Source organism: Dendronephthya gigantea, unplaced genomic scaffold (genome assembly GCF_004324835.1).
Source record: "Dendronephthya gigantea isolate DGI-Jeju-01 unplaced genomic scaffold, DenGig_1.0 000178F, whole genome shotgun sequence".
Taxonomy (NCBI): domain Eukaryota; kingdom Metazoa; phylum Cnidaria; class Anthozoa; order Malacalcyonacea; family Nephtheidae; genus Dendronephthya; species Dendronephthya gigantea.
In genome coordinates this window covers 73,659-101,092 of record NW_021163188.1, presented here as the reverse complement: position 1 = coordinate 101,092, position 27,434 = coordinate 73,659, and the positions used below count along the sequence as shown (strand labels likewise).

General features: G+C 39.3%; 8 protein-coding genes across 10 annotated transcripts; 6 read left to right on the top strand and 2 right to left on the bottom strand.

Moving 5' to 3' along the window:
• The first annotated feature begins 1 nt into the window (after position 1).
• On the top strand, positions 2-6,189 carry LOC114538300 (huntingtin-interacting protein 1-like). Its single transcript, XM_028559454.1, has 32 exons — positions 2-26; positions 106-147; positions 280-373; positions 493-587; positions 676-723; positions 826-873; positions 989-1,045; positions 1,137-1,184; positions 1,344-1,412; positions 1,577-1,624; positions 1,796-1,912; positions 2,134-2,199; positions 2,312-2,359; positions 2,455-2,571; positions 2,778-2,838; positions 2,933-3,022; positions 3,102-3,188; positions 3,259-3,366; positions 3,469-3,546; positions 3,652-3,722; positions 3,804-3,881; positions 4,003-4,032; positions 4,101-4,159; positions 4,250-4,280; positions 4,354-4,416; positions 4,518-4,618; positions 4,729-4,819; positions 4,893-4,965; positions 5,180-5,245; positions 5,331-5,395; positions 5,590-5,697; positions 5,888-6,189. Exons 2-32 carry the CDS (start codon positions 115-117, stop codon positions 5,900-5,902), a joined length of 2,163 nt encoding a protein of 720 aa, XP_028415255.1. The 5' UTR covers positions 2-26; positions 106-114; the 3' UTR covers positions 5,903-6,189.
• Positions 6,190-6,488: 299 nt separating this feature from the next.
• Positions 6,489-7,655, top strand: LOC114538290 (protein FAM221B-like). The gene has a single exon (XM_028559447.1). The coding sequence runs from the start codon at positions 6,524-6,526 to the stop codon at positions 7,589-7,591; it is 1,068 nt and encodes a 355-aa protein (XP_028415248.1). The 5' UTR covers positions 6,489-6,523; the 3' UTR covers positions 7,592-7,655.
• Positions 7,656-7,791: 136 nt separating this feature from the next.
• On the bottom strand, positions 7,792-12,291 carry LOC114538289 (coiled-coil domain-containing protein 62-like). Of its 2 annotated transcripts, none has more exons than XM_028559446.1 (20): positions 11,962-12,291; positions 11,448-11,518; positions 11,160-11,327; positions 11,003-11,085; positions 10,858-10,924; positions 10,750-10,786; positions 10,627-10,672; positions 10,490-10,547; positions 10,349-10,411; positions 9,976-10,077; positions 9,741-9,818; positions 9,579-9,672; positions 9,417-9,472; positions 9,265-9,310; positions 9,082-9,170; positions 8,886-8,983; positions 8,491-8,753; positions 8,237-8,382; positions 7,999-8,094; positions 7,792-7,880 (listed from the first exon to the last, which is right to left on the bottom strand). In XM_028559446.1, exons 1-20 carry the CDS (start codon positions 12,026-12,028, stop codon positions 7,818-7,820), a joined length of 1,791 nt encoding a protein of 596 aa, XP_028415247.1. In that variant the 5' UTR covers positions 12,029-12,291; the 3' UTR covers positions 7,792-7,817. The 2 variants fall into 2 exon arrangements, with proteins under 2 accessions (XP_028415247.1, XP_028415246.1); XM_028559445.1 differs by having other exon boundaries at positions 7,999-8,097; positions 11,962-12,287.
• A 258-nt stretch (positions 12,292-12,549) lies between these two features.
• On the top strand, positions 12,550-13,388 carry LOC114538274 (cyclin-dependent kinase 2-associated protein 1-like). Its single transcript, XM_028559426.1, has 2 exons — positions 12,550-12,638; positions 12,887-13,388. The coding sequence occupies exons 1-2, from the start codon at positions 12,620-12,622 to the stop codon at positions 13,132-13,134; spliced, it is 267 nt and encodes an 88-aa protein (XP_028415227.1). The 5' UTR covers positions 12,550-12,619; the 3' UTR covers positions 13,135-13,388.
• Positions 13,389-13,399: 11 nt separating this feature from the next.
• Positions 13,400-14,067, bottom strand: LOC114538273 (probable peptide chain release factor C12orf65, mitochondrial). Its single transcript, XM_028559425.1, has 2 exons — positions 13,774-14,067; positions 13,400-13,650 (listed from the first exon to the last, which is right to left on the bottom strand). The coding sequence occupies exons 1-2, from the start codon at positions 14,020-14,022 to the stop codon at positions 13,444-13,446; spliced, it is 456 nt and encodes a 151-aa protein (XP_028415226.1). The 5' UTR covers positions 14,023-14,067; the 3' UTR covers positions 13,400-13,443.
• Positions 14,068-14,261: 194 nt separating this feature from the next.
• On the top strand, positions 14,262-23,092 carry LOC114538276 (myotubularin-related protein 3-like). Of its 2 annotated transcripts, none has more exons than XM_028559429.1 (16): positions 14,262-14,431; positions 14,643-14,748; positions 15,757-15,890; positions 16,519-16,607; positions 16,723-16,901; positions 17,009-17,102; positions 17,211-17,324; positions 17,486-17,709; positions 17,899-18,018; positions 18,139-18,250; positions 18,329-18,524; positions 18,717-18,902; positions 20,351-20,521; positions 20,734-21,822; positions 22,014-22,207; positions 22,477-23,092. In XM_028559429.1, the coding sequence occupies exons 2-16, from the start codon at positions 14,664-14,666 to the stop codon at positions 22,625-22,627; spliced, it is 3,138 nt and encodes a 1,045-aa protein (XP_028415230.1). In that variant the 5' UTR covers positions 14,262-14,431; positions 14,643-14,663; the 3' UTR covers positions 22,628-23,092. The 2 variants fall into 2 exon arrangements, with proteins under 2 accessions (XP_028415230.1, XP_028415229.1); XM_028559428.1 differs by having other exon boundaries at positions 14,262-14,504.
• Positions 23,093-23,272: 180 nt separating this feature from the next.
• On the top strand, positions 23,273-25,172 carry LOC114538238 (selenocysteine-specific elongation factor-like). The gene is made up of 3 exons (XM_028559388.1): positions 23,273-23,561; positions 23,672-23,844; positions 23,925-25,172. The coding sequence occupies exons 1-3, from the start codon at positions 23,273-23,275 to the stop codon at positions 25,170-25,172; spliced, it is 1,710 nt and encodes a 569-aa protein (XP_028415189.1).
• A 201-nt stretch (positions 25,173-25,373) lies between these two features.
• LOC114538275 (mitochondrial ubiquitin ligase activator of NFKB 1-like) lies at positions 25,374-26,998 on the top strand. Its single transcript, XM_028559427.1, has 3 exons — positions 25,374-25,563; positions 25,827-26,035; positions 26,226-26,998. Exons 1-3 carry the CDS (start codon positions 25,462-25,464, stop codon positions 26,941-26,943), a joined length of 1,029 nt encoding a protein of 342 aa, XP_028415228.1. The 5' UTR covers positions 25,374-25,461; the 3' UTR covers positions 26,944-26,998.
• The last annotated feature ends 436 nt before the right edge of the window (positions 26,999-27,434 follow it).

Below are 27,434 nucleotides of genomic sequence, written 5' to 3'. Positions count from 1 at the left end.
AAATTCTTTTTTATGAAAAACGGAAGGTGAGTTTCTTGTTTCCATGTTTATTACGTACTTGAGAAGTTGGCAGAGGTTTTGAACGGTTTGTGTTTCGTTTTTTAGTCAAAGGAAATGGAGGATGCCTTACGAATACGAATATCAGAGGTACAGAACATCTTTCTTAATACAGACGTGCCAACATTTTAATACAGATGTAACTTTCTAACACAGAAGTTTGGCCCTCTTGTATTTACACTTTCCTTATTGAAATAATCTTCTTCCATCTTTCCACTCCAGCTGGGCGCGGAACTCGTTGAACTGCGAGAAGCTTCAGAACAAATGTCAAAAGAAAACAACGACTTGCAATCCAGACTTCAGGAGGAAATGAAACGTACGTATGCTGTATAGAACCAAAGATGATCATTGAAACTCTTTGAATGGACATCAAAATGACCTTGTGAATGTCAATAAAAGAAACCTTGAACGATATCTCATTTCACCCTCTTCTAGTGGCGGAGCAGGGCAAACCTGCTGAAGAGAAATTTAATAAAATAAAACAGATGTACACAAAACTAAGAACGGAGCATGTTCAGCTCTTGAGGACGGTGAGGCGCTTAAGGTCTTCCTTAGCTCATGAAGACTTTTATCCCATCCTCAGTATGGAAATGAATCTAATGTTGGTATCATTTTCAGAATGCTGATGTAAAGAAAGCTTTGACAACTACTGAGAAAGAGAAAAAGGTTTGTTTTTATTTCTCAGCGCTTCAAGTCTGAACCTCGTTGATAAAACATGGTGTCTAAACTTTGAGCATATCTGGTCTTCACTAAAATATTGGTTTTTAGGAGGTGGAAGCAACGTTGGCGACTGCTCAAGAGGAGGTTGATGACACGGTCAGTACAGGAAGGAAATCAAACAATTTGAAACGTCGCTGTTATTTAAACACTTCCCAACAAAGCGGTTTGGGCTTTTCTCAAACATTATGTAATTTTTTTAAAAATCGTTTAGTCGGAGAAGCTTCTTGAAGCTTATCAAACAGCTGAAGCAACGAAAGAAGCCTTGAAGGTGAGCTTGAAAGTTGTTTTTCTCTTACAAATGTATCGTACTGCACGATTTAGGAGATCACTTATGTACAACAACTCTCTTTTTGAAACAGGCGGCTGAGGAGACTATTGAAGAGCTGAAGAGGGAATACGGGGAAAAGGTAATAGCTTCTTGGTATCGCAACGTTTGCATCCAGATTTACTTAATAAGAGGTCAGGGTTGTGTCTGCATTGAAGAAAATTCTTGTGTCTGTGTGCTGTTCTTGAAAAGGTTTTAAATTTCTCGACTGACTGTTGTTTTAATGTGACTTATTTCTCAGCAAGAAGAAATGGATGGATTACTTGCTAAGGCGACCATAGCTCATGAAGAGACGGAAGAGAAACGAAAGGTGGGTGAAGAAAGCCTGGTGAATGAACCTAGGGGCACCATGGGGGGGGGGGGGGTAGATCTTGCCCTGTGCCCCACAATTTCTCCCCGCCTCCTCAAAATGCGAATCAGAATCCCCTGTCATCCACCACTGGAATATTTTGGTCATGTCATAATTTTTTCTAGTTTGCTGAGGAGAAATGTTCTGGTGTTGAAAAAACCCTGAACGAAAAGGTTTGTGATATCAAAGACATCTGTTTCAAACATTTCACAGGGACAATATATTTGTGCAGTTTTAGACGATATAAAACGATATATGGGACGTTGGTGGACTCGATTCCCAGTGTTCGTTACATCCATGAGGGTCCCCAAAAGTCCTTCGAATACTGTTCTTTTTGAATCCAGGTTTGCGAGTTAGAAACACAACTTTCCGATATGAGAAAATTGAGGGAGGAAGAAGAAATGTCAAGAAAAAATGCAGAGGAGATGATTGAACAATTAAAACAAGAGTCAAAAAATAAGGTATGAAGTTTATGAACTCTTCTCCTACACTCGGTAAATACGAGGAAATATCGCGACACTTTGAAAAAAACAGTGTGAGTCCATTAACCCCTCACCACGTGACGATCTTTCGACTGTGCCCTGGTTTAACTCATAAACATCCTCCCTGCACGCGTGTTAATCGTACGTATATTACTGACACATGGTAATTACACACTTTGTCTCTTCTGTATACTCATTAGCAAGAGGAACTGAATGGATTGTTGGCTGGAAAAACTCAAGCGTATGAAACGGATACAAAACTCAAGGTAAGTTTTGGTCATTTTTTGATATTTCAACTAGTAACAATAACAAAAGGCCGCTCATACTCTAAAGTATGGGAACTGGACTCTGTTTCTTCATCTTTCATCTTTATTTCAGACCACTGAGCAGAGATGCGCTGAACTGGAAGAATCGTTAAAGCAAACAGTATGTTTCTTGTATATGTCGATATCAACCGCAGTCCCGCTTTTTTCAAACGTTGTCTATCTTATCCCTCATGTGTCCGTTGTTGTACATTATAGACGGGTAACTTGGAAAGCACGGTGAATGAAATCGCGAGACTGAAAGTGGAAGCAGAAACGAGGCGATGCGAGGCCGAAAATAAAATGGAAAATATGACTAAAGAATCAAATGAAAAGGTATCCTGAGGTGTAAAAAAGGGGTGAGGTGAGGTGAGGTGAGGTGAGGTGAGGTGAGGTGAGGTGAGGTGAGGTGAGGTGAGGTGAGGTGAGGTGAGGTGAGGTGAGGTGAGGTGAGGTGAGGTGAGGTGAGGTGAGGTGAGGTAAGCAAAACATTAGTCGGGTTCTTTTGGCGTCTAATATTAAGCTTCATTTTATATTCGCAGCTAGAAAATGAAAAGATTCAAAGGGAGAACGCTGACCTCCTGAATAAACAGCGTTTACTGGGTGAGTACGAGGGAAGAAGGAACCTTAAAAAAGTATTCTTTCTTATTTGACACAAGAATCAAGAATCGACTGTTGTGTTGTTTATGTCCTTTAGTTCTCGCGGTCCAAGAGTCGGAAAAGATCGTTCAAAGCTCCTTAGACGAGTTTGAAAATCCCAAGAATTGTGGAACAACTTGTACTGCAGGTGGGCTTCTGCATGACGCGACTAGAGTGGAACCTCGCCACGCTAAATAATGCTTTTAAACAACGTATTTTTTATATAGAGTATTTGGTTGAACGTATGTCGGATTTGTTGCCAACGCTGGACAGAACTGTTCAGGGATATCGTTCCTATCTTAGCGACAAAAAAGGTCAATAATGATGTAGAATATGAAGCTGTCTTCAACCTCTGTTCTCTGCTGACTTTGTTTTGTTTTCTAGATGTTGATGATTTCGTTACCTCGATCGGTCCGTATTCCCATCTTCTTAGCGAGTGTATTCTGTTAGGAAAGGCCACGTCACATATGGCCCCACGCGAGGACGCTGAAGGTAGGGATTGTGGTGGTATATGTTGGATAATACAAGGAAAATGGTGGTAAAAACAAGCATGATGATGTTGGATAGTGAGGGATAATTATCATTTTAATCTAGCTTTGGTGAAACACTGTCAGAACGGTGGTAAAACAACACTAGAATTACTGCAAAGTATGAAGGACACTGATATTACAGGTTAGACATTAATTACGCATGCTCTCTCTCCTTCTGGACAATTCCAGAGCTTGTCCGTCTGTGGGAAAATACTTTCGTTCATTTTCACGCCTGATCTTGCCTTAGATTCAAGTAAACTGGACGGTCAAGTCGAGGCAGTGAGAGAGTCAATCCGGAATATACTGAACATTGGCAATGTAAGTTTGAAGATAATTCAAGAACAGTCAATAATACCATGTGCATAATTAACTCCCTTTTTCAATGGTCCATATCACCAGGCTCTCGTGCCAAAAGAGGATGAAAGTTTAGACAGTATTGAAAACGCCGTTGAGGATGAAATAACGTCAACAGCTGAGGTACATTGTTATGGATACCTTTCACTAGCACAATCTGGTTCTAAAGACGTATTTTGGTTGAACGCCAACCATTTAAGTTCTCTCCCAATTATTCAACTGACGAATTCTTTCTTCTTCACAGCTCGTAGCAGAGGCTGTCACTAGAATCGAGGTGGGTAAAATAAGCTTTACGAGAAATGATTTCAAGGTGATATTCTTGACTTCATCTTCTTATTTCAGGAAATGTTGAAGAACGCGCGTCAAGCAGATACGGGTGTCAAGCTGGAAGTCAATGAAAGGTTTCTTTCCGTTTAATATCCTCTTTTCATTTATGATAAAAGAAATTAAGCTCTCCTGTAGATAAATACACGTTAAACTTTACTTTTTAGAATTTTGGATTCATGTAACGCATTAATGAAGGTATGGTTTAACATTTATAAACTTTTCTTCACAAATCACGAGAAACATCCTGACTCACCATAATCAACTTTAGGCCATTCGAGTTCTCATTTTGAAGTCGAAAGATTTACAAGGCGAGATCGTCGAGGAAGGCATGGTAAGGAATCCATCCAACACTCCATATATTTTCCCCAATAATTCATATTTGCTCACTGGGTTATTCGTGCGCGTAAAGCTATTTATTGTGCTTATTTCCAGGGTTCAGCTTCGGCTAAAGAATTTTACAAGCGACATCACAGATGGACGGAAGGTCTCATATCAGCTGCCAAAGCGGTTGGTTGGGGAGCCAAAGTTCTTGTGTAAGTTTACGTTTGTAGTACCTCCTCATAGTGGATCAATAAGAAATGATCCTTACTAGACCTCAGCGGCAAAATATCTGGTACTAAATCTTTATTTGTTTTAACTTCAGTGATGCTGCAGATAAAGTCGTGAAAGAAGGGGGCAAATTTGAAGAGCTCGTCGTCGCTTCTAATGAAATCGCGGCAAGTACTGCACAATTGGTGAGTTTAACCTCTTTCCCAGGAACTTTCAACTCCCTGCTCAATCTGAGGCTCTCCATTGCCGTGATTTTAGGTGGCTGCTTCAAAGGTCAAAGCTTTGCCAAGAAGTTCCAAGTTGTCTGCTTTGACTACAGCATCAAAGTCAGGTAAGACTGTACTCTATAATGTGATCTTTGCTGGTTGAAATAAGTTCATCCATAGACTGGGCAAAAAGATCACAATCCGACACTTTAGCTTCAAGTGAGAAAGCATGTTAGGATAGTACTCTTAGCTTGGTCTTTCAACTCTTGAACTCGGTGGTTATGATTGGCAATTATTATTTTATCTATCGTGATGATAAAAATACGACTGTTTCTGCAGTTGCCGAGGCGACAGGAAATGTCGTGGCGTCAGCAAAAACTGGTTCGGAAATGATTGAAGATAGCAGTAAGTAGCAAACAACTGCTTTCGCAACGCACTCTATGCTCTATATCTCTGTCTTAAAAACACATTTCCTCTATCTTTTTTTCAGAAACCGTCCCGGATTATTCTAAACTTTCACTTACACAAGCCAAGAGACTTGAGATGGACTCGCAGGTAATATTGTTAGTGCTTTGACTGGAAACAGTAAATACTGTACTTTTCTCTCAGACTAGCAGTATTGTATTTATAAAGTAGCACCTAATGAAACATTGCAAGTAATCGTATTTTTTAGTTTTATGTCTAAACTTCGAGCGGGATGAAAGATGATGATTTAAAAGTTATTCATTTTTTCGTTGGGATATTCCTAGGTTCGTGTTTTGGAATTAGAAAGTCAATTGGAAAAAGAAAGAAAGAGACTTGGCGAGCTAAGACGCACTCATTATCAACTGGCTGGAGCTAGCGAGGGCTGGGAAGAGGTGGGTGTTAGGAGATGGTGGATGTTAAGGGGAGGGTGAGGGTCGAAAGAGGGTGAGTGTTGGAAGGCGGTGGGAGTTTGTGGTGGTGCAGCTTAGGGTGGTAAAGGTCGGGTGAGGTGGGGGTTGGAAGCAGTTGAGGGTAGGGGAGCATTGTGTTAATTCCTTTTCTGTCATTGCCTTCTTATTTTAGGAAGCAACAAAGTAAAGAAACACAAGCTCTGTTACAGTCGTTTGGACAAACTAAAAGGCAATGCAACAGCTATACCCGCTCAACACATTCACATACTTTAGAGCGATTCAAACACAGGAACATATTTCTGAATCTCCCTTCATTCATGTGCATGTCCTGTGTTCCTTTTTAAAAATTAGAAATTTTTGGTGTTTTTCTTGGCTTATATGCTTACTGTAAGTCTTGTCTTCTCATTTAATTGACCTAGTTATGTAATATACACACATATATATATTTACACGCCTGTAAGTAGTTTTATCTTCCGTATTAAAATTTTAACTTTTTCCACATCCTTTTTCTTGTGGAGCAATAATCTGCGCGCAGACGTAATGTGATTATTACATGTACTTTATTGTGCTTTTAACTCACGTTACTAGGATTGCACTATGCTTTCTTTCCAGGTTATTGGGTAAATTTGATCGAGCAACCAGATTCATCAAGGACAAATGACAATGTCAATGTTTCAAGAACAATCAAAGGTACAGTTGTGTAACAATCGATTGTCATGCAAATTCTCCTAAATTATTGCGGCTAAAACAACAGATATTTGTAGCCACCGACGTATGTGGTTCTTTAATATGACATTGGCATTTAAATATGGCTAGACGATTTTCAGAGGAAAATTTAGGCTCTAGTGGGCTAGATTTAAAGCAATCAAGCAGCAGGGTCAGTACTTTGAACCCGAGTGGAACGAGGGGGAAGCCAACAACGCGATTTTCACGTTACGATACTAGTTCTGAAACGAAAGTTGGAAAGAAAAAACCAATGACAGCAAACAGAAATTCTGCTTCAACAACAGCACGAAAACAACCTGTAACTGGTGTTAATCAAACTGCAAATAACAAGCAAAAAACTACAAGTTCTAGCAATGCATTAGTGCCACGAAAGGCCGCGATACTTGCGCCAAAGGGCTACACTGCTAGGCCTATTGTGCCTGCTTCGAAAGCTGAACTTTTGCCGGTTGCAAGAGCGATGAATCGCGAGGATTTCGCTCCAAGGTTGAAGAAATTATTCGACCCAGAAAGGGAGGCGGCGCTGGAAGCAATCGAAACAGGAGTTTATATCGGTTGGCGCTGTCCTGAGTTTAAACACGACTGCATACGAGTTGGAAAAGCTTCGAAATGTTTTTGTGGCCATCTTTTATCGGAGCATAGCCATTACCATGGCAACAGCGTGAAAGTCCCGTGCCGCGTGGGTTCGTGTGCGTGTAAAGCGTTCGCGTTTGTTCCCGCGCGGCCAGAAGAGGTGGGAGAATGGTGGCTACCAAGACGACCGGGTTTTGATCCAAGTACCTGGAGGGCGAAGTGCAAATGCAAGCATACCCACGAGGAACACAGCCCGATTAATTCAAGGTGTCAGATAAAAACCTGCCCTTGTGCTGGCTTTAATTCGGCGTTCTTGTGCTGTGCATGTGACAAGCATTGGGAACAGCACGTGACTGTTTTTGAAAGCGCATCTCACCGTGACGCGGAAGGTATTCCGTATGGACAACATTATCTGCCTTTCCACGAGATGCCTGAGTTGAGAAATGTAGTGTTGACAGGGAGAGAGGATAATAGTTCGATGTACGAGGAATTAGCCTCGGGGCCTTATGCTATCCCGGAGAATAGACCTTCTAAATTAGCACTACAACTACGGGGTAACTCCTCTAAAAAATATCCGTAATAAAAATGGAAAGATTTCCTGATCAAAGTTTTTCCAAGATGAAAAACTAGTTGATTCCTTAGCGCTATTTATTTTCAATCAACTTGATATCACATCTTGATTGTTCTAAACTATAAGTTAATCACTGTATATATTAAACTGATTTCTGTACATAAATAACTAAAAACTCAACGAAAAACGAAACGATCAACCTTAAAGTTAATCTAAGGTTGATTAGCAGTTAATATCATTCTGTGTTTGGGCTAGTTGTTGATGGTGACAGTTTCCCAGAACTCTCTGCAGCAGAACCCTTTGGAAAACGAAGAAAACATTTGTCAGTTGTTTCATCTGCAATGCGACCAAGGATTTCTCTTTCAAAAATCAGCATGCACTGTTAATAATAAATGAATAAAGTTATGTTAATCTACCGTAGGTGGTGTCGTAATGGTGCTTTGTTCAAGATTTTGTACCATTTGACGAGACTCTGCCAGTAATCGATGTAGTTTGCTTGTTGGTGAATTTTCCTTCTTAAAAATGGAAGTTGGATGTTGGTTATCATTAAGACCTTTCTACAACTTGATCAACAACTTATCACTGTCATTCAATTCACTGTAGTTAGAAGATAACATGGTTACATTACAACTCGTCGACGATTTTGTCACTTACGTCTTGTGGTTGGCCAGTGACATCTCCATTTTGAGTGTTTGTCATAAGGTTTGGATCAGCGAAACTTGTCATTGGAAAGATTTGTACGCCGGGAAATGACGGTAAGGGAAAGTATTGCTCACTCTCTGAAGTCAGTTCGGGAGATCCTGATGTAAAGAATAAAGAACACTAGCTTGAAATAGCGCTTCAGTTTTTGGGAGGGCTTACAATCTTTGCTTTTTATGACATTCTACCAGTGTTGTGCACGAACTAACCTATTTTACGATGGACTTGTTCATTGGAGTGGCCATCAGAATTCGCTGTGGATGAATGCGATTTTGTTTCGGGGAAATACGACAATGGACCATCGAGGTCGTACTCAAGATCTTTTAATGAAAGGTTGGTGAAATCTCGTGCTGTCTCTTTGAGTGGAGATGTTTGTCTTGATGGAAAGCCATGCGTGCTATCGTGTGAAATATTTCCAGTGGAAGTGTTCAACCATTCCGGGTGATTATTAATCGTTGCATGGTCGAACAATCTTGGCAAAAAATGCAAAGAAACGACTTTAGTTGGAATTGCTACAACACCATCTCTAGAAACCGACGGAGCTTCGAGTTTAACATCTACTATACAATGAAATTCTACATAAGTTCTTCAAGATCTTAACAACCTTTCTTGATCTTTAGTTTCACTCTTAAGAAACGACTCTTGTGAAGTTTGAAGGTGCATTTGCATGTATGAGATATCTCGTTGCTGTCGTTCACATATCTGATACGAAATAGATTTAAAAAAGCAGAAGTGAGTGAGTGAGTGGTTGATGTAATCCGTGAGTTTCAGTGCCACTTGGAAACGTTTGGGGTTCGTACTTGTCTTAAATGTTGAAGTTCAGAGTCACTTCGTTCTTGTTTGGATTTCTGCAGTTCCAGCAATTGATCCTTGCGTTTTTCACGCTCGCCTGAACAAGGAAAGAGAAGGAATTAGCGTTAACTTACTATAGAATGACGCATTTGTCATTTATCTTCAATTGAGAACTAAAGTACTCTTTCTACCTGAGAGAAATACTTCTTTTTGTAACACAAGAACTTCTTGTTTGGACTGAAACGTATAAGAAAGTTGTTAGTCCACGAAACATGCGCCTTTTAGGCTGACTCGAGCTGTTTGGTTTTTGTTATGAAGATTGAAGAATCAGTTTCCAAGTTACCTGAGCCAACTCTGACTGCAAGTCATCAGCATCACTGAACTGCTTACTCATTTCACCTAAATAAATTCAAGGGAATGTCATTTGTAGAAGAAAACCTGTTCAATAATCTACATCTCTTTATTAACTCCAAGGCGGCTAATTATCACAAAATAGACCAAGAACCTCGCAAGTTTTCAACTTCATGTTTTGTTGCGTTCAGTTGATCCCTGAACTGATCTCTTTCTGCTTTCATGATTTTCTCATGTGTCTGGCATTCCTGCAAGAAAAAGCTTAGAAACTTCAATCATAAGTCTCCTCGCTGATTTCCAAGTGTTCCCAACGAACCTGAACGGCGTTTTCAAGTCTTCTCGTTTTCTGTTGAAATTCTCCTATACGAATGTTGGCTTCAGTGATGTCATTCTCCTGCGAGATGATGTCGAATTACTAAGGTCGGTACTGGGTTTAAAATCAAGGCTGGGCTGTACGAAGGATGAATATAGCGCTATGAAAAAATCACCATCCGGTGAATAGCGCTATCCAGCTTTCTTTCAACCGCCCAAATGTATAACATTTCCGATACCTTTAATTTAATCTTAGTCAGAAGCTCCTGTTCTCTAGCTTGCAGTTGTCCAAGATTATTTGAAAGTTCTCGCAAGGAATCACTCAGGTTTGTATTTTTATCCTGAAGAATATCACAGTACTGATTAGTTTGGTTTAGGTTTCCTCCTGTAGCAACACTGGATCAATAAGAGATGATTCTTACTGGACCTCTAAGAAGAACAGTTTAGAACTGATAGAGCTTTCTAGTATAAAAAAAGTTAGTTTATTTTAGGTTTCTTACTGTAGTAACACTGGATCAATAAAAGATGATCCTTACTGGATCTCTAGGAAGAACAGTTTAGAACTGATAGAGTTATCGAGTATAAATATATAAAGTTAGTGTTCCAGGACACCTCTAAATCTTGAAGTTTTTCAGTAGCAAATTCAGCTTCCTCTGTGATTTCCTTCAGTCGCTCCTAGACAAATATATTCAAACTTGGATTATCTTATTGAACTTTAAAAGGTTCACCACAAGTGGACAGGGCAGATCTTACCACAGTCGCCTCTAATTCTTTTCGCTTGTTTGTCTCATCAGTTTCTGACGATTTCAACCTAACATGTGAAAATCCAAATGTTCTGTTAACCATTGATGTATAATCTTTCTTAGAGATGATGAGATCTGGTTGGTTACCTCGCAGTCAATGCTTTGCATTGTTCATTTCTGGACTTTAACTCTCCTAGAAAAAGAGAATGAAGAAGAATTAATGAACGATACTTGATGAAATCTACTTGATGAGTTCCTAGGATGAATTACCTTCCAGTCTCGCACATCTTCTTTCCAATGCAAGAATCTAAGATCCAGAAAATACTTATGTCAGTTGAAATGAAAGATTTTGACACTTCGAAGTTTAAAGATCATTACCCGCTGTCTGTCTTCATCCCAGGACTGGAGATGCTTTTGATGCGCTTGTACCATATCATTGAGCTCTCTAAATATGTTGAAGGAATAAGTTCAAGGTGCTAACCAAATTATGACAATTCAATGGTTGGTGAGGTGACTAGTGTACCTGTCTCTGTCTTTTAACTCTACAATAAGCAGCTGAAGTTCTCTACGCTGTTTTTGAACAGTGTCTGTATCCAAGTCCAACAGCTAAAAAGAGATGAAAAGGGAAATCATTTTCTGGTGCAAAACAAAATTTGGTGCAAAGATGATCTCTTTCAAACCTGTCTTGGGGAAGTTGATGTCCCATGATGCAATTGGGTCGGAGTTACTGAGCTTGTTTGCAAAGGACTGGCTGATCTCCTGCCAACACTGGATGGTGATCGGCTGGCAGATGATGGTGATCGCGTCATTGAACCATTCATCAGTGACACTGGACTTGACAGTGAACTCTGGTGGTTGGAATGAGTTGAATGAATAAAGATGAAGTAGATCATGGTTTGTCATGGGTAGGAAAGGATTGAAGGATTTTATGGAGAAAGTTCTGAGTGAGTGAAAGTTGTCTTCCTTACCTTTACTTTTGGAGTGCTTTGGTAATATGATGTTGGTTGATAAGATGAGGTCACTCCAGAGTGTGGTTGATCTGGATGTGGGAGATGGTTTTAAACCAACATAATTATAGAAATGCATGGTGGTTGGATCTATAATCTTAACATTTTATGACCTACAGTACAGAGGAACCTATTCAGGTACATGGGATTATCACAGATAATCTCATAATCTTTTGACCTGGCCCAACCTTGATCACCTCCAGATCACAATGTCTCAACAAAAAATCGTAAACTCCAATGCTTTGAATTAACATTGCACACAAAAAAAAACAACTTGTCAGCATCTCATTTACATTATGGGCATTTGTTTGCATTTAATCTCCAAATATTTTTGCGGAATTTGAGATATGTACCACAAACATCGCTCTCAGTTCACCCTCAATAGCTGAAACAGCTCAGAAATGACAATATAAGCAACTCTCCTTATTCTATAGTAATTCACTCTTCTATTATAACGTTTTAAGTAAGAACGCACCGCGTTTTCGGCCTGAAATGTCAAAACTCTTCCCAGAAAGGACGCCGTTGTATTTACCGCCTTCCATGACCCGATTCCAAATTGGGACAGAAATTGATCTTTTTACCTCTACAATATATTTTCAAGGTTTTAGCTTGACCGGTGAATAAAAGCCGGCAGATATCGTTGATTGATATAGTAAAGTGATGGTTTCTACGAGGAAAATCAGCAATATTTCATAACATAAACAAAGAATTATCAATTCACTGGACAACAAATGTTTACAAAGTTGTTTGGCGCCGAATTTTTTTCCTACTGTACAGATAACCCAGGCGCGGCTCTTATCATTAGTTTTATCAATTTTACGTCTATTTTTGGACTGTTTTCAAAACATATTGTAAAACTATAGTCCATTAGGCGAGAAAATGATAAGATTATAGTTCTAATCAATTTAAAACTGTCTAGAAATGCTCAAAATACCTTCAAATATTCGTTAAAACTATTATTTATTCGATTCCTTAGCAGGAAAATGCGCTTGATTAAAGTGGAAACAAATGAGAGAGGGAGCTCTAGGAGATTGGAAACTAATTTTTTTTGTAAAGAGTTCTTTTGAAGAGAAAGAAAGAAAGATTTGAAAATTATTTTTTGTTTTATAAATATTGTTCATTCTCACTGGAAGATGGAGAAAAACGGACAAGGTATGCTGTTTAATATGACAGAGCTTCTATCAGATTCATATGCCATTGTTTTTGTATGATTTCAAAGATGAAAATGGCAAAATGCACACTTACTTTATGGGCCAATCTTGGTGAGACGTGGTGACCCCCTTAAAAAGTTTATCACTTTTACTAAGAGCAACCAAGCTAGACTACATGTCTGTGAAGTCTGCGAATTGGAATGAAGCTGTTGATCACCAGACGTAGAACACTATTTAAATGTTTTTTAGGTCAAAATGTTCAGGTTCCTGTTGTTAGACCAGATCAAGCTAAATCAAAACCTAAGATTGCTCATCAACCAATCCCCTCATCGCGTTATAATGAACTGCTTCGGGTGATTGAGGAATTGGGAAAAGATGTCAAACCAAGTTACGCTGGGAGCAAGAATGCCGGCGAACGATTAAGAAAGGGGATACTTCATGCAAGAGCATTAGTTCGAGATTGTCTTCTGGAGACGGAACGAAATGCAAGGAAATAAGTCAGGAAGCATTCACAGCCTAATGGATGAAGCAGGGATGAAGCTGTGATGGCTGAAACCTGCCTTAAAAATAGGTCAAAGAACATAACAAACTAAAGCATTTCATTGGTCCATCTTTTATTATCAGTATAAGATAAATGTGCTTCATTGATCTGTGTTTGAACTATATGGAAATGATCATAAGAATAATGCTGTTTTAAGCATTACCCTGGTAGTTCAGACACAATTGATGGCAGTTTATTATATTTACAATACTGGAAACCAACTTTGTACATAAAATTATAATGTTATTTACAGAATAAACAAATATTAATTATTATCTTCTGAGCCTTTATCAAGTTCCAAAAGCTTGTTTTTGATGTTTCGTTTCCTGACATAATCTGCTTTCCGTTTCCGTATTTTTTCCCAGTTCTTTGCAATTTTACTCTCTTTTCCATTGTAAAAGTAATCTAGTTTTTCACAGAGTAAATCTCGAGCAAGTGTTCTATTTCTCTCTAAATATCTTGTTTGATGACACTAAAATAAAAAGAGACTCACAGTTATGTAATTAAGTATCGAAACTTCATTCAAAACCAGTACAGAATAGCAAAGCTTGATAATGAATGAATGTTAGAAGTCCATGTATTTTTAGGTACAAACCTTGACAGTTATTCCAGTCGGTATATGCTTTAGTTCAACACAATTGCTAGTTTTATTCACCTTCTGTCCACCTTTCCCAAATCCTTTTACAAATTTTTCTTCTAATTCAGATTCACACAGAACCACCTCTTGAATTTGCTTACAGAATTTAACAGTAGACAACCTTAAACACGTTCTAGTATTTTGTAAAATGCCTTGAATATATGGAGCTTTTGTACACAGGAGAAGTTCTGTTAAAATCCTAGACATTTGGTATGATTTTTCAACAGAATCTGAGAATTATATGAACTGATATTGAATATGATCACATTAGACCATGATTATCTATAGATTAAGTTACGATTGGGATGGATTAGGGTAAAACTTGGATTTAAAGCTTGAGATTATATGATGGATTTGTTGGATACTCCCAGAGTGTCAAAGCAGCTGCGTGAAAAATAGGCAGGCTGAGGCGAATAATGACATCATCATAGTTCATTGATCCACGCCCCCTCCCGTACCTGCAATGGTGGACCAGCTTAGCTTGAAGCTTTTTGCGTTGAAGGAGTGTCAAATTTTATGATTTTCACTGTCTATGCTTGAGCTATCATCGGCGTGGATTTCTAGTGCATTGTTTCTGATCTAAGCTACGATTCTACATCTTGTTTGCCGAGCTAAGGTACACCAGTTTGCGATATAAGTGCAAAGTTTTGAGCAAAGTAAAGTGTACTCTACTGTTTGACAGTCTTCAGGTATAAATTTTGCTTCGTCGCTGTTTCAATTGGGTCTTTTCAACTGGATTCCAAATTACAGATTGTTTTTAAACTCACGATTGTGTGGAGTTTATTATTTTGGCTAAAGTGTACAAACGGTTTCATCGTTGTTTGCAGATCAAACATTGTTTGTGAAATATGAAAGAAAACGGTGTATCAGGTCCAAGCAGTCTGGTGTATATCCACTTGAAAGAATCGTATCCAAAGAAGGAACTTGTTTTTGGTTGGTAACCTTAAATGTGTCCTTCACTATCGTAGCTTTGTTTTTCAGTTCAAATCTGTGCAATCACTTGATTACACGTAGGCTTCTCACTGCATTAAAAGTTACATGATCCATACAAAAACGAAACCGAAAATAATTATTGCATATTTATGCGAAATTGTATTTATTCTGTGGTGTCGATTTACTTATATTTTGGTTCAAAATAGGCTTTTGTAAGAGATTGCATCTTTAGACCTGTTGGGGAAACTGCATTCTTCGTAGGGATATCGTACTAAAAGAATTTACGTGTTTTCAAACTATTTAACCTCAAATTCTGTCGAGTTTCAAATTTCGTTTCTCTTCCGGCGTCACGTTGTTCATGTTTGTTCAAGAATCTGAAAATAGCTAAGAATAGCAAACAGTTTATTGCTTATCAAAATCATGCTTAATGATTGCTGTTTGCCACTTCTGATTTTGATTAAACTTGTAGAAATGGCAATTTGCCCAAAAAGTACTGTTTGTTTACCCTATACGACCCAGTTGTTTCCGTTTAAATCCGAGTTTGGCAAAATGCCACGAATACTTGTTAAGATTTACAATTGTTCTAGTGTACAATAGCCATAAAATATTTGCATTCGCCAGTATATATTGTCCATTTTTTGTCTTGAATTTTAAAGAGACACAATAAAAATGAGAGCAATTTTATGACCCAGGTTGGAGTTCTTTTAATATGAAGATTGAGAAATAACATAAAGTGTGTCCGTTTTAGTAGATTACCCTGCTTCTGAAGATATGTATTGACCCTAGCATAGGATAAATAACACAAGCAATTTATAGCAAATCCTTGAATAACCACTTGTTAACCCTAAATTCAGTCCAGCCCTCAAAATAGCAAGTCACATTTTACTTCCTATTCACCCAATGTGCTGATTGTTCTCTATAGTTACACATAAACTTCTTAGTATCTTAATTTGTATTTACAATTAAAGGCAGTTGTTTCGAAAATGATAATTTGTTTTTGCTTTATAGACGATCCAAGTCTTTCAGTCCCATTTCCTGAGTTGGATGGTGAATATGTTGAATTCCTTGGAAAATGCTCCGACTCAGTCTTTGCCATTTCAAATTTCCGTTTTTTTGCTGCGTTTCAACACTCATTTGTAAATGTAAGTGGACTGACTGCTTTGGATTCTGATACAAACATTATTTCGAAAATTAACTCAAAACAAATTAACTAGTGCTCTTGAGGGAGACCTAGCTCAGAAAGGCTTGGTCATGTTTATGTTTAAGATTGTTTACACCAGTCATGTTTACAGGTGGAATTTTTAATTTGCAAACATAAACAAAGTTTGCAGTTAATGTAATAATGTTCTGCAAACAAATAAGGGTGGATGTTGCTTTGTTGAGCAATATCATTTCTAAGCTGCCATTAACCATTAACTCACCGAATTACATAAATTAAAAATGGATGTTTGCGATTTTAAAGTTGAAAGTTTAATTGCCTTTATTTTCACATTTGATTAGTCAACACCCTTTTTAATTAGGAGAACATGTCTTCTGGACATTTAAATGTAATCAAATTAAATGAAATTTATACAGGACAAAATAAATATAAACAAAAAATTGTTTTGCTTTTCCCAGTTAAGAAACACTCATTGAATGCCAAATTAGGTTGTTCATAAATTATGCATCTTAAGACAGAGGTTTGCCATCTCTTGGAGTGCTCTCTGCTATTGCATGTTTATGGTAATATATACTCAAGTGATAAATTGTGCACATGCAATTTGTTTGTAGGTCCCATTGATGTTGATTGAGAGTTTGGAATGGAAAGGAAAAGAATGCCCAGAAATATTCATTTGTTGTAAAAATGGACAATCTTTTCAGTATGTGCAAGATCCTATTAGTTCTAAGTTATCCAGATGAAATTCCTTTACTACCTGTGATTGACATCAACATCTTATAGGTTAGCACTGATGACAATGAAATAATTCCTTTCAGGTTAATGTTTGATAATGCTGAAGAGGGTGACAAGTGGTATAATAGGCTGAGGAAAAAGTGTGGAACTGATACAAATTGCCTGAAAAAACTATTTGCTTTTGCCCATTACGCTTGGTGTGAGGATACGCCTCCTGATAGCCCTTGTAATGATGGGGACTTGACGTGCCTTCCATCTCGAGGTAATTGAAGCTGGATTATACAGTATTTTTTTATCTCATAACTGAAGATTAAGAGAAAACTGCAGGTGAAGAGAAAGCAGCTTAAATTGGTTTTCATTCATTACCAGACACGTTGAACCGTGACTTTCTGCATGAGTATAAGAGAATGGGCTTCGAAAAGGATCCGGCTTGGAAGATCACTGAGATCAACTCAAAGTTTAAGTAAGTTGATCTAATCTTGATTCTATTCTGTTCTGCTCTGATCAAAGAAGCTTTTCCTGACTAGACCATGCAGTTGTATGACGGAGGGAGGTCCATCTGTATTTTTAGGCTCTGTTCTTCTTATCCCAAGTTGCACATTGTGCCTGGTAATATCACAGATGAAAAATTGGAAAATATTGCAAAGTTTAGGTCAAGTAACAGATTCCCTTCGGCTGTTTGGAGGTAGGATAGTGCCTTATAAACTGTCAGTACCCTTCTCGTATTATCCTCCGCACTTGAAAGAATAGTACTTGTAGCTGTCTCTGAATGTATCAGCTCTAGCTTGCAAATGGATCTTCAAACATGTATTTTGTAACTTAGTTGTGGTTTTTTTTTAAACCCAGGCACAGTGAAAATGGTTCAGTCATAGTGCGGTGTAGCCAACCCGAAGTTGGAATGTTATATTGGCGTTGTGCTGATGATGAATATTATCTTAAAACCTTGGGAAGCGTTCCTGACTCAGCTGCTTCGAAGCCAGTCCAGAATGGCAAGAATGACAGTCTCTCAGACACATCTTGTTCCTCTAACGATGATGATTCAGACACTTCGCATACGAACGGTTATTCAGGTAGGTCAGGTTGATTAGCACGATAGGTTGATACATGTGTCTAGTACCATCAAATTCCAGCAATATTCGGTTATCCAGTTACGGTACATGAGATCTCCTTTACTGGAAGTGTTTGCAGAACAATATCAAAATAGTGAAACTAAATCCAGTTGTTCCAGAAAGATATAACTCGCTTTCTGTTCTACCTAGACAATTTAAACAAGAAATCATCGTGTAATGGAGTTGACAAGAAAGTCCTGGTTGTCGACTGTCGATCGTACGCAGCGGCCTTTGGTAATCGTGTTAAAGGTGGCGGAAGCGAGTGTACAGGTATGTCCTTCGTTTTGGCACCGAGATTTGTAGCATTGGTCACGTATTTTGAGAAACTTCAATAGCCTAGTTAGGCATGCACAAAGGCGTCTATTTTTACACATGATGTTTCTTTTTCAGAGTATTATCCGAATTGTAAAATCCAGTTCATGGGACTAGCAAATATTCACACAATTCGCAAGAGTTTTCAATCATTGCGGGATATTTGTTGTAAGCAAGAGGAACAGACCGGGTAAGCGCGTTTCTTTGCCGCATTTCAAGGATTTTTTGCCTTCGGATTGTTCTTATAAGATGTTTTTTTCCTGGTCAGTTGGTTAGCAGCATTGGAAGCGACGAAATGGCTCTCTCATATCTCGGCGTTGATCAAAACAGCGTTGTTGGTCGTGAAGGCAATTGAACAGGAAAAACAACACGTTGTTGTTCATTGCAGCGATGGCTGGGATAGAACACCCCAGGTTGTCGCGCTGGCTGAGTTGCTTTTAGATCCATATTATAGAACAATAAAGGTTAGTTTCACTTCTTCATCTATTTCATTGACGTTCAGAGAGTCAGACGTTCTCCCTTGCAGTTGAACAAATCCTCAAACGGTTGCCGCCTAATTGACTTTTTTTCTAGGCGCTCTTCTCCTCAAAGGATGAGTAGTAATGATAACTAACTGCGCTAAAAAACACTCCCTTTGTTTTTGAACTTTTCCCTAGGGATTTCGCGTGTTACTTGAACGTGAATGGCTGGCGTTCGGTCACAAGTTTGCAGACCGCTGCGGTCATGGTTTCCATGACGATGACGTGAATGAGCGATGTCCTGTGTTTCTGCAGTTCCTGGATTGTGTTCATCAGTTATTGAGACAGTTCCCGTGCTCTTTTGAGTTCAACGAAACGTTCTTGGTATGAGAATAACTTATTGATATCGCAGACGGTTGATCTCGCTAGTTGACAAACAGGCACGCTAATTGACAAACAGGCACGCTAATTGGCAAACAGGCACGCTAGTTGACAAACAGGCACGCTAGTTGGCAAACGCGCACGCTAGTTGACAAACAGGCACGCTAGTTGGCAAACGCGCACGCTAGTTGACAAACAGGCGCGCTAGTTGGCAAACGCGCACGCTAGTTGACAAACAGGCACGCTAGTTGGCAAACGCGCACGCTAGTTGACAAACAGGCACGCTAGTTGGCAAACGCGCACGCTAGTTGGCAAACAGGCACGCTAGTTGGCAAACGCGCACGCTAGTTGACAAACAGGCGCGCTAGTTGGCAAACGCGCACGCTAGTTGACAAACAGGCACGCTAGTTGGCAAACGCGCACGCTAGTTGACAAACAGGCACGCTAGTTGGCAAACGCTCACGCTAGTTGGCAAACAGGCACGCTAGTTGGCAAACGCGCACGCTAGTTGACAAACAGGCACGCTAGTTGGCAAACGCGCACGCTAGTTGACAAACAGGCACGCTAGTTGGCAAACGCGCACGCTAGTTGACAAACAGGCACGCTAATTGGCAAACAGGGAACGCTAGTTGGCAAACAGGCACGCTAGTTGGATTGGAAAACAGGCACGCTAGTTGGATTGGAAAACAGGCACGCTAGTTGGATTGGAAAGCAGGCACGCTAGTTGGCAAGCAGTCACGCTAGTTGGCAAACAGGCACACTAGTTGGATTGGAAAGCGGGCACGCTAGTTGGCAAACAGGCACGCTAGTTAATAGGCAGACATGATAAATGGCAAGCAGGCACGCTACTTGGCAAACAGGCACGCTAGTTGGAAAGCAGACACGTTAGTTGACAAACAGGCACGCTAGTTAATGGGCAGACATGATAAATGGCAAGCAGGCACGCTAGTTGGCAAACAGGCACGCTAGTTGGAAAGCAGACACGTTAGTTGACAAACAGGCACGCTAGTTAATGGGCAGACATGATAAATGGCAAGCAGGCGCGCCAGTTGGCAAACAGGCACGTTAGTTGGAAAGCAGGCACGCTTGTTGGCAAACAGGCACGCTAGTTGGATTGGAAAGCAGGCACGCTAGTTGACAAACAGGCACGCTAGTTAATAGGCAGACATGATAAATGGCAAGCAGGCACGCTAGTTGGAAAGCAGGCACGCTAGTTGGAAAGCAGGCACGCTAGTTGGAAAGCAGGCACGCTAGTTGGAAAGCAGGCACGCTAGTTGGCAAACAGGCACGCTAGTTGGAAAGCAGGCACGCTAGTTGGCAAACAGGCACGCTAGTTGGATTGGAAAGCAGGCACGCTAGTTGGCAAACAGGCACGCTAGTTGGATTGGAAAGCAGGCACGCTAGTTGGCAAAGTACGAACATTCCCTTAGAGCCTGTTTCCTTTATTCCAGGTCAAACTGGCCCACCATACATACTCCTGTCTCTATGGTACCTTCCTTTGTAACACGGAACAAGAGCGTCTCACAGCAAACATTCGGTACAGCACATGTTCAGCTTGGTCCATGCTGGAATCTCAGTCAAGGAACTGTAGAAATTTTCTATATTCTCCGCAGGAGAAAAAGGTGAGATATTCGCTGTTTTGGGTTGCTCCACATGACAGGAGACAAACATAACCATGCATGTAAATAAAATAAAACTTTAAAATCGAGAGATCGAGGTCTTTAAACTTTCCTCAAGTCTACTTTTGGCTGTTTGAGCTTGCCTGGGCGAACATTGACATTTTTGAAGCCGTAATGATTTTAAGCGGAAAAAGTTTTATTTTCATTTGTTTCAGGTTTTGTATCCAGAATATCAAGTTCGTAATATTATGTTGTGGTCTTCTCTGTATTGTTCAAATCCTGTTATATTTTTTGATAACCCAACCTCGTTAAACTCAAGTGACGTTGCTCTAAATAACGACCAAGAGTTTCATTACGACGATGTAAGAACCGAGCCCGAGATTCGCCCGAACGTTGCTCGACGGAACTCCGACGGAGATGTAAAAGTTTCGAGCGCGGACGGAAGTCTCGTGGCAGGTTCGTCAGCCCGAGATGATACCGAACTTTATCTCACGAAATCTCTGGTCTGTAAATCTGAGTCCATGGTGAGCCCGGGTTCATCTCAAGGTATCTCGACTGCAAGTCCAGCTAAAGGATCATTAGCTAATGGCGTGGCAGAAAAGTCCATTGAAACTAATACTAGTTGTGGAAATAATGATCACGATGGAGCGCTGGAACCTTGTACAGAAGAAGGTTGTGACAATAGTTCTGTTGATCAAAATATAGCAGTATTTAAGAGTGACAATATTGCACTTCATCAGGATGGAACGAAGGACAAATTAAATAGTTCTGAATCTGATCAGAAAGGCTTGTCAGAGAAGAATGATCTTGGTGACAGTCTAACCAGTAGTTCAAATACCTTAGTAGATGAATCCACTTCTAATAACGACGAACACATGGTAAACGGTTCCGAAAATGGAAACGATTGTCTGCTGAACGGTTTAGAAACTTCACACAACACTAAAAAGACTGTATCAAAGGCTATTAATTGTAAATCAAATCATCGCCTGAAGCCTTTCATTGATGGACCTCTGTTATCACAAGACGGGGCAAGTTCTAGCAATATTAGGAAACACTTTTCAGAAGATGGGGGGAGTTTTAATGGCTGCAGAGGCACGCCGCTTTCGCCGAAGGAACGGTCTTATAATAAACTTTGCAAATACATTGACGAGGATGGATTATCGTTGGTTGTGGATCCCGTGCAAGCGCGGCTTGTCAAGTTAGAGCGATGTTATCGTGAGAGGATCGAAGGATTGGAAACACAACTAGAGGCGAGTGGTTGCGTTTGTGGACTTCGTCAAAAAGTCAACAACAAGCAAGATATGGTATGTCAACAAATATTAGATCTCTACTAGACTTCTAGGAAGCACAGTTTAGAACCCGCGAAGGTATCCAGTATAAAGTTAGTTTAGGTTTCCTTCTGTAGTAACACTGGATCAATAAGAGATGATCCTTACTGGATCTCTAGGAAGAACAGTTTAGAACTGATAAAACTATTCTTTTGTTTCTTTGTTAGCACTCCATCATTGAGCCGACATATGCTCGTTCAAATTCTCTGTCCAGTAATACCGCTTCGGACACTTGTGGAAGTTGGGAACGAGTTGATGATGCTGATGTCACACATGTATTATGGGTGCCAGACCACCTCGCCGTTAGTTGCAGAGGTTGTGACGAAACATTTACCATCACCAATCGAAAACATCATTGCAGGTTTGGTGTAAACCCAAGCTAGTGAGGAGGAGTTGGGAGGAGTGGCAAGGTCTTATTGAAAGCGAGTTCACTTTAGGCTTCCTCCTGTAGTTACACTGGATCAATAAGAGATGATCCTTACTGGACCTCTAGGAAAAACAGTTTAGAACTGATAGAACTATCCAGTATAAATAAAGTTAGTTTAGTTTAGGTTTCCTCCTGTAATAACACTTGATGAATAAACAATAATTGGATAGGATCTTTCCAATCAATTTCTTCTTTACCTATAGAAACTGTGGCAAAGTGTTCTGTAATTCATGCTGTAACGACATGTCTCCGGTGCCTTCCGAACAACTTTACGATCCTGTCCGAGTATGCAAGCCGTGTTTTGGTAAACTTCACGTGAAAAATAACCAGGACATTACTGTGGCAGCCTCGTGAGAAGCCTTTGTGAAGATTTTAGCTGCGATATCTCACAGGTCTTTCAGTTAGTTTAGGTCTTTCAGTTGGAGAAAGCTCTTTCAATGTATAACACCCATACAAGAAGATATTCCAACTCAAGACAAACGCAAAATTCAGTTTAGGTTTCAACAATTTCATTTAAGAAAATGAACCGATATTTTCGTGTAAACTTGCCATAACGAATACCCACCGTTAAAATTGTTAAATTCAAATACTATCCTTCGATGTTTCACTGAAATATTTACCATATATTATTGTTACAAAAATATCCAGACGTTCCTTGTCTGTGCATCATTGTAGAAGTACTAAGTTATATAAACTTTGAATGAATTTATGTTATTATCATTGAATGTTCCAAACCGTATAACGGAAAGTTTTTAAAATTATTTGTAATAATTATTAAATATGACAGCAAAGCACGCTATTTGTTAATAAATGACGTATATTCGTAATTGTGTTTGACGTTTTGCTTGTAGCTGGTGAGTTTCATCAACTACTTTTGTTGCTGAGCACCACAAAAGAGACGTATTCAGGTCTTCTAAAGAAGAAGAAAGAATTTACTTTTTGTAAAAACCACAAAAATTAGTATTACATGAAGTGTCTACTCTCGTCAGTTTTGCAAATATGGCTTCCACAGAGGACAAACAGCAACGAATTCTAAATTTTAATGTCGGTGTATTAGGTCATATTGACAGCGGGAAAACATCATTATCGAAAGCTTTAAGTACGACAGCATCCACAGCTTCGTTTGATAAAAACCCTCAGAGCAAAGAACGAGGGATTACCCTTGATCTAGGCTTCAGTTCGTTTGTGGTGCCACTTCCTGTCCACTTGGAATCAGAACCTTATGATGTGCTGCAGTTTACCCTTGTCGATTGTCCTGGTCATGCTTCTTTAATCAAGACTATTATAGGTATGAAATATACCTCCGGTTACTCGCAAGCAAATCAACAATGCTTTATAATCCTATTAAATCATTATAAACCATGAAAACTTTATTGAAATGCTGCGAATTTTGTTCAGGTGGAGCTCAGATTATTGATCTGATGATACTGGTAGTTGATATCAACAAAGGGATACAAACACAGACTGCAGAATGTCTTGTAATTGGTCAAATAACATGCGACAAGATGATTGTTGTTCTGAATAAGATCGATCTCATTCCTGAGGAAAAACGTGAACATCAAATTGAAAAAGTATGTCTGTTGATTATTTTCTTACACTTCCAACTTGCAAAATTTCACCCAGTTTATGTATTTTTATACGCATATTTCAGATGACTAAAAGGCTCTCAAAGACGTTAGAAGCAACAAAATTTGCTGGTTCTCCAATAATTGCAGTTGCAGCAAAACCAGATGCCGCAGCAGAAGGCCAGCCAGAATCCTTGGGTATAAAAGAGATGTCAGAATTACTGACAGCTCAAGCGTACGTCCCTCAGCGAAACAACAGCGGCTCATTCCTGTTCGCAGTAGACCACTGTTTTTCTGTCCGAGGTCAGGGAACAGTTATGACTGGGACAGTTTTACAAGGCATGGTATCTCTGAATGATAACGTCGAAATCCCGTCAATGAAAGTGGTCAAAAAGGTCAAGTCAATGCAGATGTTCAGACAACCAGTTTCAAAAGTAAGCCAAGGTGATCGAGCTGGTATATGCGTGACTCAGTTTGATCCTAAACTGCTTGAGCGAGGTCTTGTTTGCCAACCATCAAGTGTACCAACAATCTTTGCTGGAATTATCCATGTCAAGAAGATCCAATACTTCAAAAGTCAAGTCGCCTCAAAGGCTAAGTTTCATATTACCATAGGGCATGAAACAGTCATGGGTAAAGCTCAATTCTTTGGGCTACCTGTTTTGGTAGACACACCACCTGTTGGAGAGGATTTTAACTTTTCCCAAGAGTATGTATTTCAAGAGGAATTATGTGAAGTATCCAAGAAGAAAGACAAGGAGACAGCTGACAATCCTGAAATGGCAGTTAACTTGGAACACCAGTTTGCAGTTTTAGAGCTTGAGAGGCCAGTCACATGTCCAAATTCAAGCCTTGTGATTGGTTCCCGTCTAGATGCAGACATCCATTTGAACACTTGCCGTCTTGCCTTTCATGGAAAATTTTTGGAAATGTTTACAGACAAGAATTACACTGAAACCATGTTGCCAAGATTACAGATTTTCAAGACAAAAAGTCGTGTTGGTGAAGTCGAAAGGGTGGTTGATGAATATTCTTTGATTGGAAAAGGATTGTTTAAAAAGGAGACAAACATGGCATTATTTTCCAACCTCAAAGTGAGGCTCTCCACTGGTGAGGCTGGGGTGATTGAGGGAAGCTTTGGGCAAAGCGGGAAGTTTAAAGTCCGTATCCCTGGGGGTCTCTCACCAGAGAGTTTTAGTATGATGAATGCGGGGCAACGCAAGAAGGGCAAAGGTAGAGGTGTGGATGAGGGTGAAAAGATGACATCAGTGAAAATAATCTTGGATTTTAAGAGATATATATTTGATCCAGAAAAGAAAATGATACAAAAGTAATTTGTAATATCTTAATAAATTTAAATAAAAATATCCAATGATAACATATTCTCAGCAGTTTTTGCTTTTTCTGCTCTGCCCATGCGCGGTATAACTTATAAGGATCAACTCTCAATTTCCTCACATGAAGTTTCGCTTTGAAAGATGCCGAATCGCTTTCTTTCTGTAAAAACCTGTGGGCTCGTCTTTCTCCGAATTTCCCCGTCAAACTGTATCAAATTCTAATCATTTTTGTTTTTTTTCTAAATGTTATAACAAAATTATAGGAAAATCTCAACAGTTACAGTAAATGGATGGATTTATGTTTTTTGGCGGTGTTGGAAGTCTAGCAATAGCTGGACTTTGTTATTCTGCCTACAGAAATATACAAGATGCCGCAAGTCACCTCAAGGTATTGATGCACATCAATGAAGTCATCAGATCGAAATATTTTATTCATTTAATTAACTATTTTCTTCTATTTTATGTTAGATTTAATAATAGCATTATCACTTTTTAACTGGAGAGGTCCAGTTAGGGGCTTGTTGATCCAGTATTACTACAGGAGGAAACCTAAACTAAACTAACTTTATTTACACAGTACACTGGATAGCTCTATCAGTTCTAAACTGTTTTAATTGTTCCAATGAAATATAATATCTTCTTCATAATTAGAACACAGAATCACTAGATGTTGGTAAAGCTCTGTTAAAGAAAATTGAAAAAGCTCCTAACCATACGCTGGATTATGTTGCAATCCGTGGTAATGCAAAAGCTCTTGAGTCAACATTACCAACCAGCAATGTGCCGTCAGCCAAGGTTCTAATTCAGAAATTAACTTTATATGAACATAAAGTAGAGTGGGTAAAATCATCAAAACTATGGTAAGTAAACCTAAATTAAACTTCTTCATTGGTATATTTTGTTGTGTAACACCAAGTAACACCACAGGAAGGGAGAGTAACTTGCATTACCTAACACACTTGGCTGGCATCATTTTATCATTGATAAGGGTAATTGTCTATGTTCATTGTTCTGCTAGGTTCAGTAATGCAATGGTCATTCAATTTTTAGGCATGACACAACACGTACCATCAGCTCAGTTGTGAATCATGTTCCCTTTTCGTTGAACGCTTCAAGACACAGTGTGACTATAGATGAACCACTTTCTGCATCCGGTTTAGAGTTAAACAGAATCTATAGCAAATATGAACCTGTTGACCCACGTTCAATCTCAACAAGTCTTGTCCAATGGGTCAGCGGTGAGAAGACTAAAGGAATCCAAACAATTGAGGACGGTTTGCTTGAAGGAACCTCGCTCACTGCTGTAGGGAAAATTACACTTCGAAATGGTATTTTAAAAATGAGACCTCCAGAGAATGAAGAATACATTCTAAGCAAACTACCGCTGGATGGAATCATACGGGAGAAGACAAAATCTCTTCGTATATGGAAATATGTTACAATGAGCTTCGCATTTGCAGGTGGGGTGTTGCTCTTAATCTGGTTTTATCGGTGGTGGAGAAAAAGAAGGAGAAGGTGGCAGGCAGCACCACAGGCAGCACCACGTAGAGACGACATGGATAGGGTCATTCATCTAGTGCTAAGTGGTGGAGAGACGTCTGAAGCTGGAGAGGGACAGTCTTGTGTGATTTGTCTGACAAGACCTCGGAATGTTGTAATTTTAGATTGCGGACATATATGTGCATGTAGAGAATGTTTACGTCAGGTGAACAACTGTCCCATTTGTAGAGCAGAAATTGTGCGACTTGTGCCAACTTATCAGAGTTGACATAATTTTTCTATGTACAGATATTTTTGAGAGAAATAAAATTCACATGATATAATCATCTCTCTTGATTATTTTTTCATGCCTTTTAAATTGCAAGTTGCAATTCCAATCTCAAGTTTAGGGTTGTGGAACAGGGATGTGTGCAAAGACACCACCTGACTTGAGGTTGGTCATGTTCTGGATTTAAAATGATCAATATTAGAAAAAGCACCTGGATATTGAAGAGAGGTTTAAAAGTGTTTGCTTTTTATAGTTCCCCAACTACAAAAGCACTTTGTAACCCAAGTGTTATTAATTGAAATTAAAAATAAATTAGAGGGCACGTGATCAGCTCAATCAACCAGTTCCGCGTGGCGTCTTCATTTAAACCCTGGGAGCGAGTTGGTCTGTTGGTGGCCAGAGATACGTTATGTTCCGTGCGATATAATGTCTCGATGTCAATCGTTATCGAAAGTTTCACAAATCATAAAAATATTCGTGTGTTTTGCTCA

Bases quoted from the DNA above. Each gene is read 5' to 3' on its own strand.
- LOC114538300 (XM_028559454.1), top strand. From the start codon at position 115: ATGGAGGATGCCTTACGAATACGAATATCAGAG. The intron at 3,547-3,651 runs GTTAGACATTAA...ATCTTGCCTTAG, and splicing joins GAAGGACACTGATATTACAG to ATTCAAGTAAACTGGACGGT. The intron at 4,281-4,353 runs GTATGGTTTAAC...AATCAACTTTAG, and splicing joins CATGTAACGCATTAATGAAG to GCCATTCGAGTTCTCATTTT.
- LOC114538290 (XM_028559447.1), top strand. From the start codon at position 6,524: ATGGCTAGACGATTTTCAGAGGAAAATTTAGGCTCTAGTGGGCTAGAT.
- LOC114538289 (XM_028559445.1), bottom strand. From the start codon at position 12,028: ATGGAAGGCGGTAAATACAACGGCGTCCTTTCTGGGAAGAGTTTTGAC. The intron at 11,328-11,447 runs GTAAGGAAGACA...TCCAACCACCAG, and splicing joins AAAGCACTCCAAAAGTAAAG to AGTTCACTGTCAAGTCCAGT. The intron at 9,311-9,416 runs GTAACTTGGAAA...TATACGTTTCAG, and splicing joins TGCAGTCAGAGTTGGCTCAG to TCCAAACAAGAAGTTCTTGT.
- LOC114538273 (XM_028559425.1), bottom strand. From the start codon at position 14,022: ATGTCTAGGATTTTAACAGAACTTCTCCTGTGTACAAAAGCTCCATAT. The intron at 13,651-13,773 runs GTTTGTACCTAA...TTTTTATTTTAG, and splicing joins CGACTGGAATAACTGTCAAG to TGTCATCAAACAAGATATTT.
- LOC114538276 (XM_028559429.1), top strand. From the start codon at position 14,664: ATGAAAGAAAACGGTGTATCAGGTCCAAGCAGTCTGGTGTATATCCAC. The intron at 17,103-17,210 runs GTAAGTTGATCT...CTGTATTTTTAG, and splicing joins GAGATCAACTCAAAGTTTAA to GCTCTGTTCTTCTTATCCCA. The intron at 18,525-18,716 runs GTTAGTTTCACT...ACTTTTCCCTAG, and splicing joins CATATTATAGAACAATAAAG to GGATTTCGCGTGTTACTTGA.
- LOC114538238 (XM_028559388.1), top strand. From the start codon at position 23,273: ATGGCTTCCACAGAGGACAAACAGCAACGAATTCTAAATTTTAATGTC. The intron at 23,562-23,671 runs GTATGAAATATA...AATTTTGTTCAG, and splicing joins TTTAATCAAGACTATTATAG to GTGGAGCTCAGATTATTGAT. The intron at 23,845-23,924 runs GTATGTCTGTTG...CGCATATTTCAG, and splicing joins GTGAACATCAAATTGAAAAA to ATGACTAAAAGGCTCTCAAA.
- LOC114538275 (XM_028559427.1), top strand. From the start codon at position 25,462: ATGGATGGATTTATGTTTTTTGGCGGTGTTGGAAGTCTAGCAATAGCT. The intron at 25,564-25,826 runs GTATTGATGCAC...CTTCATAATTAG, and splicing joins ATGCCGCAAGTCACCTCAAG to AACACAGAATCACTAGATGT. The intron at 26,036-26,225 runs GTAAGTAAACCT...TTCAATTTTTAG, and splicing joins GTAAAATCATCAAAACTATG to GCATGACACAACACGTACCA.